We start from the raw sequence: 19,184 nt of genomic DNA, 5'->3' as shown, positions 1-19,184 counted from the left end.
CACTGAACAAAACTAAGAAAGTGTAGATCCATGGTTTGATACTCTTTGTCATAAAACATAAAAAGGGGTTAATATACTATTTATTTTCTATAAATATATATAGAGAGAGAGAAAAAAAAGAAAAGGTCTGAGAGCACACACATCACCTCAATAACAGTTCTTACCTCTGGGGGGTGACACTAGAATTGGAGCTGCAGGTGGGGAGAAGGCAATGGTTTAATTTTTTCAAGAAGGATATATTTATGCATTACTTGTATAATTAAATACAATTTAAAGAAAAGAAAAATATTGGAAAGAAAATGTTAACTGTAGTTATCTTTTAGTTATTGAACTAGATTTTATTTTCCTCTTTATTCTATATTTCTATATTTTCCAAATCCTTTACAATGACCATGTATTACTTTCATAATCAGAATCAATGTCTCCCCCTTAAATTCAGGAAAAAAAAAAAAAGAACAAGGACAAGGATAGACAAAACTCAATAAACCCTACGAGGAAGTGTCTTTATGAGGAACACGAGCACAAAGAAGCAACTCTAGACAGCAAAGAGAACTCAATACACGTGACAGCAGACATTTCAGGGGGGTTACTCTCTTAATTAAGCCTTTGTATAGTTAGCAAAGTTTTTTGAAAATTCTTCAACTTTTTCTACAAGTATTAAATAATCTTCACTTCTAAAAAAACTAATTTTACCCTATTCAAAATGGCAAGATTAAAAATTCATCCATTTGTCCTCATGTGAGGATAATCTAAGTTATTAGGTATCTCTCAGTTAAACCATGAAGCAATTTCATATTAATTTTAGAAACCAACTACATATTATTTGATTCTGCTACTGATAGTATTATGATAATGACTGAAATTGACTCACAGGGTGGCTCATAGTATGTTCAGAATAAAGGACAGTTTCAAAGCTCAATGGCATAGAGGAGACATAAATTTATTCATAATTTAGTACACAATGTGCCCAATTACCTGACCTGGGGACAATGTCTTGGGCCAGTCTTGCTACTATGATATTTAGTTGTCTTATTATCCCATGGACAAAAAAATGAGAAGAAGATCACTGTCTGCCTGTGACACACAAAACCTCCTAATCCACTCCTATTTCCCTATGCTATAACCAATCTTCTCTTTGTTCCAGCATTATTCCACACTGCAGGACACAAGTGTGTGACCAAGGCTCTCCCAGTATGGAGTGCTTCTTGTAGCCTCTCCCTCTCTCCCTCCCCCTTCTTCAAGCTTCCAGTGCTGTCCCAGTGAGCAATCCCTTCTATGACCCCTCCCCTCTCTCCAACTTCTTCTCACCAAGTAAAGTTTCTTCCCTAATTTACAGTGCATAAATGAAGTCTTGCAAATTGTATTTCTCCAACATAATCAGTGCTCTAGTCAATTTTGGACCACTCATCAGTTCTTATCCCTAATTTGAGGGACTTTTCTGGTCCTCTTACTTTTGTTTCTTTGTATATGTGGATTTGGTTTCTGGGGCTCACTAGTGCCTGCAGGGCATAGTGTGATGTGTGCAGAATCCAGGAAATAAATCTTAGCAGTTGTGGGAAAATTTTTAGAAGACATTTCTACACAAAATCAAGTTTTGTGGAAAAGCTGATCTATTATTTTCATATTATTTTCCAATTTCTTGCCTCTTGGATGTCACTGTTATTCATTTAAAAACCTTCTAAGGAGGATGGAAGCGTAGGAGGACCCTAAACTCACCTCATCCATAGATACAACTAGGTAACAGCCACATCAGTGTAAATAACCCAGAAAATGACCCAAAGACTGGCCAAACAGATTCTCCACAGTTAAATGTAGAGAAGTGGCCTCATAGAAGAGGGTAGGAAGGGCAGAGACAAAGTCAGGAGGAAACAGACCTGCAGAACTGTCCCCAGAAGGCGGGGGGGGGGGGGGGGATCGGAAACACCACAGGTGCAGAGAGGGAAGAGAAATAGACTTTCACAAGAGGGAGCCTGAACAGGGAAGACGAATCCCCATAACATTTGGCTTTGAAAACCAGAGGGACCAAATTCTATGATTTCTTACAATCAGGGAGGTTTAAAACTTGGAACTTCAAAAATAGCAGGTTTGCGGGAGAGCCAGGAGCACAAGAGGAAACTGAGCCCCTGCACTTAAAGAGATAGAGCAACAAATAACCCCATGGAGATATAGCATGGAAGCAGGAGTTTGAAAAACGCCTGGGGTATATGGAACGGACATTTGTTTACTAATCTCAGAGTATGGGTTAGTGGGGCAGGGATTATTGGGCAACTTCTCCAGAACACAAGAGCTGGTGGCACCATTTCCCTCCCCTCCTCCTCACCATAAGCACACGAACACCTGTGGGCATCAGCCCTGAGCCAACATTCGATACCTAACCTGCTAACAGTGTGCCCTATCCACACGTCTTCCTGTGGAGCCAGGCCAGTGTAAACCTTGCTAACACCACACAGCCAGCCACCACACTCTTCTGCAGATCCAACCCAGCTACAGGTCCCCTCCCACCAGTGCAGACCTTGCTGGCACTGTGCGCCTCACCCCCCCTCCACATTCTCCTGAAGTTCAGTGCTACTGTATCTCTGGTAAACGCCTGATCTGACTCACCTTAAGCCCAACGTGGCCTCAGACTGGCCCACTAACACCACAGAAACCAAACACTGCCCACAACAGGCAAAGGGAGCCACTGCAGATGACGGGACTAATGGCAAATGGGGCCTCAGCCACAACAGCAGGGTGCACACAACACACACAGGAGACACCCCTGAAGTGCCAGGTGTTGGTGAACAGGGGACACTGAAGTGCAGGACACTACAAGACATCTTTATAAGGCCATTATTTTCATTAGCAGAAGACACAGCTGATTTTGGTAACACAGAAACAGACACAGAGTGTTAGATAAAATGAGGAGACAGAGGAATATGTCCCAAATGAAAGATTAGGACAAAAATCACAGCAAGAAACCTAAACAAAACAGAGGTAAGTAATATGCCTGATAGAGAATTTAATGGTCATAAAGATATTCACTGGACTTGAGAAAAGAGTGAAAGACCTCAGAGAGACCTTAACAAAGAGATAAAAAACATCAAAAAGAACCAATCAGAGATGAAGAACTCAATATCTAAAATTAAAAATACACTAGATGGAATAAATAGTAGACTACAGAAAGTAAAAGAATGAATTGGTGACATGGAGGACAGAGTAATGAAAAGAAATCAAGCTGAACAGGAGAGAGAAAAAATAATAATAAATGAAAAGAGACTTAAGGAACTCAGTGATACCATCAAGTGTAATAACATTCACATTATAGGGATTTCACAAGGAGAAGAGAGAGAAAAGGGGGCAAAAAAAATATTTGAAGAAATAATAGCTGAAAACTTCCAAAATCTAGGGAAGGAAATAGAAATACAGATCTAGGAGGCACAGAGAACCCCCAACAAAATCAACCAAAAGAGGTCCACACCAAGACACATAATAATTAAAATGGCAAAGTGTAGTTATAAGAGAGAATTTTAAAGCGAAAAGAGAAAAGAAACCAATTACATACAAAGGAAACCCCATAAGGCTATTAGGTGATTTTTCAGCAGAAAATTTGCAGGCCAGAAGAGAGTGACATGATATATTCAAAGTGCTGAAAGACAAAAACCTGCAGCCAAGAATACTCTATCGAACAAAGGATATCACTCAGAATAGAAAGAGAGATAAAGAGTTTCCCAGACAAACAAAAGTTAAAGGAGTTCATAATCTAGAAATGTTAAAGGGGACTCTTTGAGTGGAAAGGAAAGACCATAAGCAGGAGTAAGAAAATAGGAAACACAAAAGCAGTAAAAATAAGTATATCTATAAAAATCAGTCAAGGAATTCACAAAATTAAAAGATGTAAAGTATGACATCCTATACTAAAATGTGGGGGAAGAGGGGTGAAGAATGGATTCAAACTTAAGCGACCATTAACTTAACTGGTATATGCATAAGACATCATATATAAACTTAATGGTAACCACAAATCAAAGACCAGTAATAGATATGCAAAAAATAAAGAGAAAGGAATCCAACTATATCACTAAAGAAAGCCAGCAAACCTTGACAGAAGAGAGCAAGAGAAGAAAGGAACAAAGAAGAACTACAAAATGACCATAAAACAAGTAACAAAATGACAATAAGTACATACTTATCAATAATTACTTTGAATGTAAATGGACTGAACACTCCAATCAAAAGACATAGGGTGATGGAATAGATTTAAAAAAGCCAAGACCAGGGGTGCCTGGGTGGCTCAGATGGTTGGGCATCTGCCTTTGGCTCAGGTCATGATCCCAGGGTCCTGGGATCGAGCCCCACATCGGGCTCCTGGCTCAGCGGGGAGTCTGCTTCTCCCTCTCCCTCTGCCCCTCCCACTGCTCATGCTCTCTCTCTCTCTCTCTCTGTGTCTCAAATGAATAAATAAAATCTTTAAAAAAAAAAAAAAAGCAAGACCCATCTATATACTGCCTACAAGAGACTCATTTCAGACCTAAAGACACATGCAGATTGAAAGTGAAGGGATGGAAAAGCACTTATCATGAAATGGAAGCAAAAAGAAAGCCGGGGTAGCAGTAATTACATTGGACAAAATAGACTTTAAAACAAAGACTGTAACAAGAGACAAAGAAGGGCACTATATAATCATAAGGAGAACAATCCAACAAAAAGATGTATCAATTGTAAATATTTATGCATCCAACATGGGAGCACCCAAATACATAAAGCAGCTAATAACAAATATAATGGAAGTAATCTATAGTAATGCAATAATCATAAAGGACTTTAACACTCCACTTCCAACAATGGATAGATCATCCAAACAGAAAATCAACAAAGAAACAGTGGTTTTGAATGACACATTGCACCAGATGGATCTAATATTCAGAACATTCCATCCCAAAACAGCATATACTTTTCAAGTGCACATGGAACATTCTCCAGAATAGATCATATATTAGGCCACAAAACAAGTCTCAACAAATTCAAAAAAACTGAAGTCATGCCATGCATCTTTTCTGACCACAATGCTATGAAACTAGAAATCAACCACAAGAAAAAATCTGGAAAGAACACAAATACATGGAGGTTAAGTAACATACTTCTAAACAATGAATGGGTCAACAAAGAAATCAAAGAGGAAATAAAAGAATACATAAAGACAAATGAAAATGAAAACACAACAGTCCAAAACCTCTGAGGTGCAGTAAAAGCTGTTCTAGGAGGGAAATTTATAGCAATACAGGCCTGCCTCAAGAAACAAACAAAAAAAACAATCTCAAATGAACAATGTAACCTTACACCTAAAGGAGCTAGAAAAAGAACAAACAAAACCAGTAGAAGGAAGGAAATAATAAGATTAGAGCAGAAATAAACAAAATAGAAACTAAAAAAAAAAAATAGAACAAATCAATGAAACTGGGAGCTGGTTCTTTGAAAAGACCAACTAAATTGATAAAACTTTAGCCAGACTCATTAAAAAGAGAGAGAGAGAGAGAGAGAGAGAGAGAGTCAGGACTCAAATAAACAAAATCAGAAATGAAAGAGAAGAAATAACCAACACCACAGAAATACAAAAGATTATAAGAGAATATTATGAAAAATGATGTGCCAATAAATTGGATGATCTACAGGAAATGGATAAATTCTTAAAAACATATAACCTCCCAAAATTGAATCAGGAAGAAATAAGAAATTTGAACAGACCAATTACCAGCAAAGAAATTGAGTCAGTAATCAAAAAACTCCCAACAGGGGCACCTGAGTGGCTCAGTCGATTAAGTGTCTGCCTTTGGCTCAGGTAATGATCTCAGGGTCCTGGGATCAAGGTCCACATTGGGCTCCCTGCTGGGTGGGAAGTCTGCTTCTCCCTCTTCTCCCTGCTCCTGCCCTCTCTCTTGCTATCTCTGTCTCTGTCTCTCAAATAAATAAATAAATAAATAAATAATATTTAAAAAAAAAAAAAACCTCCCAACAAACAAAAGTCCAGGACCAGATGGCTTCACAGGTGAATTCTACCAAACATTTAAAGAAGAGCTAATATCTGTTCTTCTCAAACTATTCCAAAAAAAATAGAAGAGGAAGGAAAACTTCCAAATTCATTCTCTGAGGCCAGCATTACCCTGATACCAAAACCAGATAAATACACTAAAAGGAGAGAGAGAAAGAGAACATAAAATATAGGCCAACATCTCTGATGAACATAAATGCAAAAAATCCTCAACAAAATATTAGCAAACCAAATCCAACAATACATTAAAAAAAAATCATTCACTACCATCAAGTGGGGATTTATTCCTGGGATGCAAGGGTGGTTCAAAACTTGCAAAGAAAATGAAAACACTAATTTTAAAAGATGTACACACCCCTGTATTTATTAGAGCTTTATTTACAATAGCCAAGACATGAAAGCAACCCAAATGTCCATCAACAGATGAACGGATAAAGACGACGTGGGGGGGGTGTGTGTGTAAAGGAATATTATTTGGCCATAAAAAGGAATGAGATTCTTGTCATTTGCAACAACATGGATGGACCCAAAGGGTATAATGCTCAGTGAAATAAGTCAGACAGATATAGACAAATACCATATGATTTCACTTATATGTGGAATCTGAAAAACAAAACAAACAACCAAACAACCAAAAAACAAACAGATTCTTAAATACAGAGAATAAACTGATGGTTGCCAGAGGGGAGGAGGGTGGAGGGATGGATGAAATAGGTGATGGGGATTAAGAAGTACAAACATCCAGTTATAAAATAAGTAAGTCATGGGGATGAAAAGTATAGCATAGGGAATAGAGTCAATAATATTGTAATAACATTGCATGTGATAGATGGTGACTATACTTACTGTGGTGAGCACTGAGTAATGTACAGAATTGTCGAATAACTGTGTTGTGCACCTGAAACTATTCTAACCCTGTATGTCAACTGTGCTTCTATAATAATTTTTTTAAAGCTCTATTGTACAATATATACATATAGGAACAGTACTATAAAGAAAGGTACCAAAATAGATGAGTAACGTTTCTGACTGGTAATAACGTGGTTGCACAGAGAAATAGTAACCAGAATAGATAAAACAAGATGAGGATTGAGAACAGGAGTGGTAATCGGAATAAAAAGTTCTGCCTGGGTGTCCCATGAAAGCTCTGCAGAAAAGCTAATTCCAACTCTGGTCAAGTAGAGAGGGAGCCTGGGAAGAAGGGTAGCAGGTACCACAGGCAAGAAACAGTTATGCTTAAAGATGCATGGCAAGCTTAGACAAACCTAATTTTTCCATGTGACTGAAGGTGTGGCTAGATATTAGACATGGGTAATGTGATTCGGCTGACTTAAGATATCTGTCTATTCCTCACCCTGTCTACAGAGGACAGCCTTCGTCCGCTAGGGGAGGGACCTGGTTAGGTCTGCATGTCATCACTTCTACTCTGCGGTGCTGAAAAGCTTAGATCAGTACAAAAATGGGAGGAAGGGAGAATAGCCAGGAGGCAACTGAATCAGCCTACATTTACTTTTGAATGAAGCTCTGGCAAGGCCATTTTCAAGCCTCATGCTGAAATGCCTTACAATTATTACATCAGTTTAGAATATATGACAGCTGAAGGTTTGTTAAGTTGGAGTTAGATAGATGAGCCCTCTACCCTCAAGTGACAGGATATACTTCACTGGTCTCAGCAGGAAGCTGGATCCAGCTGATGAGGAATGCAGTCTTCATACCCAGACAAGAGGTTCAGAAATATGTTTCTAATATTAACCAAATTAATGATGTCAAATGGTATTCAGAGGATCGGCTGAAGAATGTGCATTCATGCATTCTATGCTCAACTTCAAAATTATCCTTAAAAAGCCAGAACCTCAGAGAGATGTCTACTTGGACCCCATTGCTTAGACTCTGCTATAAAAGTGCTTTTAATTTTCCCAGCACCATTTATTGAAGAGGCTGTCTTTTTTCCATTGCATATTTTTTCCTGCTTTGTCGAAGATTATTTGACCATAGAGTTGAGGGTCCCTATCTGGGTTCTCTATTCTGTTCCATTGGTCTGTATGTCTGTTTTTGTGCCAGTACCATGCTGTCTTGGTGATCACTGCTTTGTAATACAGCTTGAAATCGGGCAACATGATGCCTCCAGCTTTGTTTTTCTTTTTCAACACTTCCTTGGCGATTCGGGGTCTTTTCTGATTCCATACAAATTTTAGGATTGTTTGTTCCAGCACTTTGAAAAATGTCATTGGAATTTTGATCGGGATGGCATTGAAGGTATAGATTGCTCTGGGTAGCATAGACATTTTAACAATGTTTATTCTCCAATCCATGAGCATGGACTATTTTTCCATCTTTTTGTGTCTTCTTCAATTTCTTTCATGAGTGTTCTGTAGTTCCTAGAGTATAGATCCTTTACCTCTTTGGTTAGGTTTATTCCGAGGTATCTTATGGTTTTTGGTGCTATTGTAAATGGAATCGTTTCTCTAATTTCTCTTTCTATAGTTGCGTTGTTAGTGTATAAGAAAGCCACTGATTTCTGTGCATTGACTTTGTATCCTGCCACATTACTGAATTGCTGTATGAGTTCTAGTAATTTGGGGGTGGAGTCTTTTGGGTTTTCCACATAAAGTATCATGTCATCTGCAAAAAGAGAGAGTTTGACTTCTTCTTTGCCAATTTGAATACCTTTTATTTTTTGTTGTTGTTGTCTGATTGCTGTTGCTAGGACTTCTAGTACTATGTTGAACAGCAGTGGTGAGAGTGGGCATCCTTGACGTGTTCCTGATCTTCAGGGAAAGGCTCTCAGCTTTTCCCCACTGAGGATGATATTCACTGTGGGTTTTTCATAGATGGATTTTATGAACTTGAAGAATGTTCCCTCTATCCCTATACTCTGAAGAGTTTTAATCAGGAAAGGATGCTGTATTTTGTCAAATGCTTTTTCTGCATCAATTGAGAGGACCATATGGTTCTTCTCTCTCCTCTTATTAATGTGTTCTATCACACTGATTGATTTGCGAATCAGTCTAACTCCAACTTAACAAACCTTCAATTGTCATATATTCTAAACTTAATCCCACTTGGTTGTGGTGGATGATCCTTTTAATGTATTGTTGGATCCTATTAGCTAGGATTTTGTTGAGGATTTTGGAATCCATATTCATCAGGGATATCGGTCTGAAATTCTCCTTTTTGATAGGGTTTCTGCCTGGTTTGGGGACACAAAGATAAACTCAAAATGGATGAAAGACCTCAATGTGAGACAGGAATCCATCAAAATCCTAGAGGAGAACATAGGCAGTAACCTCTTTGACATTGGCCACAGCAACTTCTTTCAAGATACATCTCCAAAAGCTAGTGAAACAAAAGCAAAAATGAACTTTTGGGACTTCATCAAGATAAAAAGCTTCTGCACAGCAAAGGAAACAGTCAACAAAACAAAGAGGCAACCCACAGAATGGGAGAAGATATTTGCAAAGGACACTACAGATAAAGGGCTGGTATCCAAGATCTATAAAGAACTTCTCAAACTCAACACCCAAAAAACAAATAATCAAGTCAAAAAGTGGGCAGAAGACATGAAAAGACACTTCTCTGAAGAAGACATACAAATGGCTAACAGACACACGAAAAAAGGTTCATCATCATTAGTCATCAGGGAAATTCAAATCAAAACCACATTGAGATACCACCTTACACCAGTTACAATGGCAAAAATGGACAGGGCAAGAAACAACAAATGTTGGAGAGGTTGTGGAGAAAGGGGAACCTCTTACACTGTTGGTGGGAATGCAAGCTGGTATAGCCACTTTGGAAAACAGTGTGGAGGTTCCTCAAAAAGTTAAAAATAGAGCTACCCTATGACCCAGGAATTGCACTACTGGGTATTTACCCCAAAGACACAGATGTAGTGCAAAGAAGGGCCACATGCACCCCAATGTTCATAGTAGCAACATCCGCAATAGCCAAACTGTGGAAAGAGCCGAGATGCCCTTCAACAGACGAATGGATAAAGAAGATCCATATATACAGTGGAATATTACTCAGCCATCAGAAAGGATGAATACCCAACTTTTACATCAACATGGATGGGACTGGAGGAGATTATGCTAAGTGAAGTAAGTCAAGCAGAGAAAGTCAATTATCATATGGTTTCACTTATTTGTGGAACAGAAGGAATAGCACGGAGGACATTAGGAGAATGAAGGGTGGGGTGGAGGGCGGGAATCGGAGGGAGAAATGAACCATGAGAGACTATGGACTCTGAGAAACAAACAGGGTTTTAGAGGGGAGGGGGGAGGGGGGATTGGTTAGCCCGGTGATGGGTATTAAGGAGGGCACGTACTGCATGGGGCACTGGGTGTTATACAAAAACAATGGATCATGGATCATCACATCAAAAACTAATGATGTATGGTGACTAACATAACATAATAAAATTTAAAAAATTAAAAAAAATAAAAGTGCTTTTACTGAACAAGAGCTCACGTTAGGCCATTGAATTGCTTCGTGGGTCTTGAAATTTATCATGGTTTCCTGTAGCGAATAGTTGTGTCGTTACCGAGCAACTTGTTTGCGTTACCTTGTGGTCCTAGTGGATTGTGTGACTCCTGAGGATCTACTTGGAAGAGCCAAGTCAAACAGTGGGGCTACCTCATACCAGTGCACAGCCCCAAGAGCACGTGCGTGATACTCTTTCCCATCCTCTCATGCTTTCCCTCTTTTAATATCTCTTTACTGCATTTACTTTCTTTTGTCTTTTTGACACTGGAAGAGAAATAAATCTGAAACTTGGGAGGGAGGTTAGAAATTATTCTGAGATCTAGACCTTTGGTAACCTGCAAAAATTATGGGAAACACCAGGAGGGTGGCGACTTGCTTTTAGTTTGTAAGCCTGCCATGGTGTAGAAGTTACTCGGTTATTGGGGAGTATGTTTCAGAACGCCCGCACAGTCAAAAGGAAGGCAACTTTGGTTTGTTAATGCTACTGGAGAGGGACAGGCTGAAATGGGGCAGGGTGGAAGAATCTGTGGGCTTCCTAAACCAGCCCACTGCGGAGGCAGGGGGCTCAGCAGAAGTCAATCAGCCGCAGGGGCTGATGGAATTTGGTATAGCAGATGAGAACAGGATGAGATTGTAGGGTGAATCAGATGGGAGGACTAGGGTATAGGTAAAAAGAGGGGTCACCCATCGATCCATTCATTCACTTACTCTACAAATAATTACTGAGCATTTTCAGTAAGGTCCTTAGTAGTGCAAGGGACAACTTAGCGAACATCACAATCTTCTGCAGGAAGGAGGCATTAAATACTTAATTATGCATGTAATTTATTACTTGCTATTGTGTTAAGAGCTGTGAAGGAGAAGCCTTGGTTGCTATGGAGAATAGCTGAAAGACAACACTGTGGTCAGAGGGAGTTTTGATTGGTCAGGTTCTGCAGAAAATTAGAGGAAAAATGGGTTAGGAAGACTTTTAAATTGCAAATATGAGAAGAGGGACAGGATTGCTAGGAAGGTGCATACACTGTCCACTAGGTGATTTTCTTCCTTGGCTCTGATCCCTATTCCACCTTGCCCAGCTGCCCCCTGCTGTGCACTGAAGATGTGATGCAGCTGCTGGGGAGAACGCCGGATGAGCTCTGGTCACAAAGGAGATTATGGGCTCTATGTTTCAGAAAGAAGGGCTTCCAAAATGGGAGTCTACTCACTTTTGTCTGTCCTACCGAGCGTGCCGAGGACATCCTTATCCTCTTCTTGATAAGCCACGAGAACTGCTAAACTCTGAGGTTTAAGGTTTGAAATCTGCCGTTAATCCAATCTATCCTGGACACAAAAGAGAGAAAAATTAATTCTAAAAACTTAATGGTAGGGCACCTGGGTGGCTCAGTTGGTTAAGCGACTGCCTTCGGCTCAGGTCATGATCCTGTAGTCCCAGGATCGAGTCCCGCATCGGGCTCCCTGCTCAGCAGGGAGTCTGCTTCTCCCTCTGACCCTCCCCCCTCTCATGTGCTCTCTCTCTCATTCTCTCTCTCAAATAAATAAATAAAATCTTAAAAAAAAAAAAAAACTTAATGGTGGAGCTTACTTTGTCTCCTTGCAGGGATTCTTACAGGAAGGTGACACATGATTTGATTTCTTTCTAAACTGAAACCTGGAGGGATTGATTATATATTGCTAACATTTCCCTGCTATCTTATTATTATTATTATTATTATTATTATTATTATTATTATTATTATTATTATTTTACAAAGCAGGCCTCTGTGGAGCCTTTGTTGCTATCAAGAATATGTAGGCTGGACCTCATGGCTTCCTTCTCACAGAACAATGCCACAAGAAGTGATGAAGCTGCAGCATTTTTATTGAGTTTTCTTTGGGCGGAGCTAAGGGCCGGCCACCCTGGAAGAGAAAGCAGGGATCCAGTGCAACACACAAGCTATGTAGGTCACTTTCTCCCTCCAGCTTGTGCTTGGTTGGTTGGATATCGTCTTACAGTTAATGAAAACATTAGAAATCACTGAATTCTCATTTTAATCCTTGAAGACACTTCCTATTCTGGCTATAATATTATTTATATTCCACTTATTTTCATGATGAACTTCCTGTCCCAAATGTAGTCAAAACGTTGTACTTGCGTAACAAATGCATTCCAAGTATTGCTGGGAACTCAGTGATTCTGCTTTCTGCCTCTCCCTTCTTTCTGCACACTGAGGTTCAAGTTTGGGGTTTCCTGTTGCCTCTGCAGCCAGGAAGGAATGCACAAACATAATATTCAGTTTCTTAAGTTTGAAGATTCGGATGTGAAAATTGAGAACCTAGTAAACCGGACTCTTTAAGCATACTTTCAGTGGTCTTTGACTTAATTAAGAAATGAATCTTAATATTAAAATTAGAGTCACTTTTCTTTTAAAAATTGGAATATCACAAATGGAGCTACAACTTCCTTTCCCTGTGATCTCTAATCTGGACCCTCTTCCTCCATTCCAGAGGTAATTGTTAGATAAGTTTGGTGAGCATCCATCAGACCATTAAAAAAATATTTTTGGGGGGCCACCTGGGTAGCTCAGTCCGTTAAGTGTCTGACTCTTGATTTTGGCTCAGATCATGATCTCAGGGTCCTTGGGATAGAGCCCCGTGTTGAGCTCTAGTGGGGAGCTCAGTGGGGAGTCTGCTTCTCCCTCTCCTTCTGCTCCCCCGACCCCCACTCCCTCTCTCTCTCCCCCCTCAAATAAATAAATCTTTAAAAATATTTTTTCCATTTTTACTTATACCTATAGAAGATATATTATTTTTTTTAAAGATTTTTATTTATTCATTTGAGACACAGATACAGAGAGAGAGAGAGCATGAGCAGTGGGAGAGGCAGAGAGAGAGGGAGAAGCAGACTCCCTGCTGAGCCAGGAGCCCGATGCGGGACTCGATCCCAGGACCCTGGGATCATGACCTGAGCTGAAGGCAGACGCTTAACCATCTGAGCCACCCAGGTGCCCAAGATATATTATTTTAACATATATTCTTAACCATAAATAGTATGTTAGCTTTGTTCTCGTTTACTTTATTTTATTTTATTTTATTTTTAAGATTTTATTTATTTATTCATGAGAGAGAGAGAGAGAAGCAGAGGGAGAAGCAGGCTCCCAAGGAGCAGGGAGCCCGATGCGGGACTCGATCCCAGGACGCTGGGATCGTGACCTGAGCCAAAGGCAGACGCTTAACCATCTGAGCCACCCAGGCGCCCTCGTTTACTTTATTTTAAAAACAGTATATTTTTAAGATCTATTCATGTTGCCCTAAATAGACTTAGATTCTTTTTTTTTTTAAGATTTTATTTATTTATTTGACAGAGAGAGACAGCAAGAGAGGGAACACAAGCAGGGGGAGTCGGAGAGGGAGAAGCAGGCTTCTTCCTGAGCAGGGAGCCCAATGCGGGGCTCGATCCTAGGACCCTGGGATAGTGACCTGAGCTGAAAGCAGACGCTTAACGACTGAGCCTCCCAGGTGCCCCAAAATTGAAATATATTCTTAATGAACCTCTCATAAGTAATTTTGTGCAACCCTGTAGCCATCAGCCCACTTGGGGGAGCACAGCCCTTACCTTCTACACTTGTTTTTAGGTCTACGCCTTGAATATAAGCTCCACCAGGGCAGACCTCATGTCTGTTTCCCAGCACTGCATCACCCGTGTCTATAATAATGCTGGGCAGAGTAGGCACTTATGAAATACATGTTGAGTATTAGTAACTGAATAAATGATTTGGCTACAAGGTTGTGGGTTTGAAGGCAAAACCTAGAAATTAATTATATTTGTATCCCTAGTGCCAGGTAGCTTTCCTAGGATATGATGAGTACCTCCATAAATTCTGTTGAATGGCTATCCATTCAATATTTGTTAAATAAATGAATGGTTGGAGGAGTAGATGAACAACAGAATGGAAAGGCTTATTCCCCTTTGTTCACATCTCTAAGGTAGTATATCAAACATAAAAATACCTAGTTGCACTTACTTACTTATTTATAATAACACCTGACTAGCCCTAAACCATGGCCCCTTAGAAGAAGTATAGGTGAGGGACGCCTGGGTGGCTCAGTCGGTTAAGCATCTGCCTTTGGCTCAGGTCATGATCCCAGAGTCCTGGGATTGAGTCCTGCATCAGGTTCCTTGCTCAGTGGGGAACCTGCTTTTCCCGCTGCCTACAACTCCCCATGCTCGCTCTCTCTCTTTCTGACAAATAAGTAAATAAAATCTTAAAAAAAAGACTTCACTAAGAAAAGAAGAAGAAAAGAAATAGTACCAATAGTAGTTGGTACTATACTACTCCAGAAGTATAGGTGGAATTTCACTCATCTCTTATAAAAATAGAAAATAATAAACTTCATGTTTTTAAAACCAGCCCTGGCTAGAGATCAACCTAGAATAGAGATATGAGCTTTAGAAGAAGCTGGAGAGGACAGGAGATAGTTGACCAAGGGGAGGAAAGGCCATGAATTGTTCATCCACATCTTGTTAGATAAAGACAAAAGTATAAAACATTCATAAAATGCTTCCCTTGAAGGAACCAAAATTATGAATCTCAATCCTTGTTAGGATGAAGGTCCATTTATTTAATTTCTAATTTTTCTGAATCTTGTTATGAAAATATCTTAGCTATTAAGTTTGCAATTATTTCTTTAGCTCATCCTGCCTTTAGAAGCTTGTTAGGGCCTGAGCAACAGCCAATCTTGATCTCAAGGTTTTATAGACCAGATGTACAAGGTTTTATATATGGGAAGTTACATCAGTCAACTCTCTATAACTTCAGTATCTTTATTCTGTAACCTCGCTGATACAAGGCACTTAAATTCACTCATTAGTCAGAAAACATTAAGATCTTTTTCCTTCAGATGTGACTGTAGTAAATAACTCATTTCTAAAATTAGCATAAATGTGGAACTTTTCTCTGAAGCTCTTTAAGCAATGATTAGCCCCTCTTTGCTTATTTCCATTCCTACAGTGGATATTATGTAAATGTAAACTCCATGAAGGCATCATTATTACTATTATTTAGAGCCACCAGGTAGTAAATACTTATCATGCTAGGTCTGTATTAAGCATGATTCAAATACAATGTTACTTAATTCCAAGAGCAACTATGTGAAACTGTTACTACTATCTATATAATAAGGAAATTTAGATTCAAACAGGAAAAAAATCTAATAAATCTTACAACTGTATTTTTCTGAATTTTCCCCTCCCTTCCCTCCCCCCCATCATTCTCTCTTACTCTGGCTCCTCTACCCAAACACCTTGTGGCCTGCTTTCAGTCCTTATATTGGCCTTCCCAAGCCTCAATCTAAATGAGTTCTTGTGTTATTTGATTTCATAGCACCCAGTCCTTATCCTTCATATTATAACTATTATTTATATGATTAGTTATTTCATATCTACTTCCCCTGCTAGATTATGAGGTCTACAGGAAGCAGGAAAATGCCTGTTTTGTTCACCACTATGTCCCCAGTGACTGGGTTTCAGTTAAATACTAAAAAACGAATGAAGGACCAAATGAAATGGCACAGCCAAAATCAAAACCAAGTCTGTCTGACTCCAAAGCCCAAGCTCTTAGTTACCATGCTGTTTTCCCATATATATCTGGTTAAATGGTGAAACAATCGTTTCTCCCTAAACTGAATTATTTTCTCACTCTCGATATTGCTGTCTGCGAATCTGGCCGTTGTAATAATGAGCTGCATTTCCGTAAGTAATGTTAAGTTCAAAGTATAAAAAAGTATAATTTCATAATTAAATTTTCCAATTACTTTTTGGAAGGTGCATTCTGTTTTCTACAAGTTCATAAATGTCATACAGGTCAGGTCCAGCCAATTTAGAAGCTAATATTTTAGTTCAATATAAAGTTCTATGAAGTTATTTTTAATCTGTTTATGTTAGCAAGATAACTTCTCAGACTGGATGCAAGGCAAATCACAGGCAAATTAGTTAACTTTAGGCCAAATTTTAAGTGCTAGCAGTTTTTCAGCGTTCACAGTGGATATGGCCCCACGGGAGTACTGGGTTTGGCAGTCAAGGCTAATAATGAATGCAAATTTGAAAACGTCACCAATGGAATAGCTTCTGTGAGAGAAATGGTGGAAACCAAAATCTTCATTGACAACTAGATGGGATATTTTATTTGTCATTATCCTATATACAGATTTTCACATGCTCAAGATTCTAGAACTCTTTCCAAATGGGATTTTTCCACTCCATGTATTATAAAACACTTGATAAATTACTGTAAAGTGAAAAAGTTTTCAAGAAATAATATTTTAGCTCCTACGTGGAGTAATATGCTTCAAACTTTAATAAATTGTTTATTCAAATCGGCTCTTCAGGAATATTTCCCTTAGGAGGGACTTGAGATACAGTCTATCCCATCTTCCAAAAAAGTAATTCTCTAGCACCATAGAATTGTCATGAGGAGACTTCATTTCAGTACTCAACAGTTCCATGTCAGTCTACAGAAGAGTAAGCAATATTAAGATAAGTTTTCCATTACCTACCTCTAAGTATTACCTCTTCTATTACTTATTAATGCTTTCTAGACAGTGCTTCTACACAGTTTCATCTCCCTAACGTCATAAACTTGAATAAATAGAAATATTTTAATATTGCTTTTAAGGAAATGCCAGCCTACACATTTGCCTTCGTGAACAGGAGTATAAGCATTCTTCTCTACCCAGACAGCATGATTTTAAAATCATAAACCAAAAATGGACTTAAAATACTTGGCTAATTATCGGGGCGCCTGGGTGGCTCAGTCGGTTAAGGGTCTGACTCTTGGTTTCAGCTCAAGGCATGATCTCAGGGTCGTGGGATAAGCCCCGTGTGGTGTCAGGCTCGGCACTCCAAGCAGGGAGTCTGCGTGTCCCTCTCCCTCTGCCTCTCCCTCCACTTGGCTCCCTCTCGTTCTCTCAAATAAATAAAAATCCTTAAAATAAAAAACAACTTGGTTAATTACTATAAAAAAAAGAAAAGAGCCAATATGGCCAAACCCATGATCACTGTTTTTGGCAGCTAGTCCCTAAAATTCTAATTGTCGATTCTAGATAATTCCATCCAGTAAGTCAACTCATTCCATTACTTGGAGTATATTATGTGAGTAGATAGAGCCAGCGGGTCCAGGAGAATGTAGCTCGGGCCCCTATTTAGAGGATCCACAGAGCTTTCAAGAGCTATAATGCTCTAGATTTTCAGACGAGGGCTTTCTGAAAGAGAATGCTTTAAAATATTTAAAATTTCAAAAGCATGGCTTTGCATATAAATAACAAAGCCTTGAGGATTCACGGCATGAAAATTATTCCTTTAGATTGTAGAGTAGAGAACAGTTCATGCTGGAGAATCATTTTCCCACCTGAAAGGTGATGTGTGGCTCCAGGCCCTGGAAAAAGGAGACATGACCCGCACTTAGGTGTTGCCCGCCCTCTTGGGACCTAAGACCTGAGATGAGATGAGTGGGGAGGATAATAAAAACTCCTGCTACCTCCCTGGCTTCCCACGATGTTGCCCCTGGAGATGGATGCCCGCGGGAGAGCCCTACAGGCAGCAAGCAGTGCAGCTCCTCGGAGTGGAACGAGTGACAATGATTGAGTGACGGGCCCATGGGGCCCGCGGGCAACTCCACCTTCTGTAGTCACTTCTCAAGCAGGGAAGGGAAACCCTACCCTGGTTCCCCATTTCCCCAAGGAAAGCAAAAAGGGAGACAGAGATAAGACTACAGACGTAAAGGGACTTGGGATGGGAATAAGGAAACTGCTGCACGGCTGGACCTTGAGAAGCCAGAGCAAAGCCAAGGACTTCAGCAGAGACCAATGTCCAAGTCCCCAAGGAAGTCGGAGCCAAGGCAGCAGAGGATGGTCTTCAGCCCAAACGCTCCGCCCCCCGCCCCATGCTAAGCTACTCAAAACCACGCCCATCCCCACCTGCAGAAACTTGGTTCACCTAAGGGAGAGGGGGAGTGAGGAAAACCATTGGAATAAGTTCCCCTGAATTGACAAGATGGTCTTTTTCTTCCAAAGGGAGGAAACAGCGTCTCCTGGGTTAAGCCCAGTTGTTAGAAAAAGTTGCATTTTTGCCAGCCTCGGTTACACACTTTATACTCACACCTATGTCCTCTCTGTACTTGAGGCACGGTCCAGAGAGAGCTAGCTATCCTTTGCTCAACACCAAAACAATAAAAAATTTAAATTTAAAAAAATACCCTGATATGTGAGCAAGAAAGTAACAGCAACAGGTTAACTCGATATTGCTCAGGTTCTAGAAATTAGAGGGGCAGAAAGTATTTCTCCAGAGAAGTCACTCCTTTAAGGCAGAGGTTCATGTACTTCAGCTTTAGGGATAAATGTTATGAGAAACCTTCCTATGAAGAAAGGCTCTGCACTGAAGATGCCACCCATTGTGCATCAGCACAATAACACTTCACATTTGTTTGGAAGGCCGTGGCCCGAAGTGGGGAGTGCTGGGCGTGAGTCGTGAAGGTAAGAGTGGGTAGGCTAACTTTAGCAAAGACTGACTGTTGGTCAGGTGGGCTGCTGTAACAAAGTACCACAGACCGGTGGCTTCAGATACAGATGTTTATTCCTCACAGTTGTGGGAGGCTGGGAAGTCCAAGATCAAGGTGTCGCTGATCTGGCTCCTGGTGAGAAC

The 19,184-nt window shown here is 39.9% G+C and overlaps 1 protein-coding gene across 1 annotated transcript in view; it reads right to left on the bottom strand.

Moving 5' to 3' along the window:
• CCDC170 (coiled-coil domain containing 170) overlaps window positions 1–19,184 on the bottom strand; it is a 97,726-nt gene that overhangs the window by 65,750 nt on the left and 12,792 nt on the right. Inside the window, exon 2 of the mRNA XM_034991023.1 lies at window positions 11,716–11,830. Within this exon, the coding sequence (XP_034846914.1) occupies window positions 11,716–11,748 (33 nt within the window). The 5' untranslated portion in view covers window positions 11,749–11,830. The remainder of the gene's footprint in view (window positions 1–11,715; window positions 11,831–19,184) is intronic.

The sequence above is a fragment of the Mirounga leonina genome, unplaced genomic scaffold (assembly GCF_011800145.1).
Source record: "Mirounga leonina isolate KUSES-001 unplaced genomic scaffold, KU_Mleo_1.0 Mir_53, whole genome shotgun sequence".
NCBI classification, from domain to species: domain Eukaryota; kingdom Metazoa; phylum Chordata; class Mammalia; order Carnivora; family Phocidae; genus Mirounga; species Mirounga leonina.
This window is presented reverse-complemented; position numbering and strand designations above follow the sequence as displayed.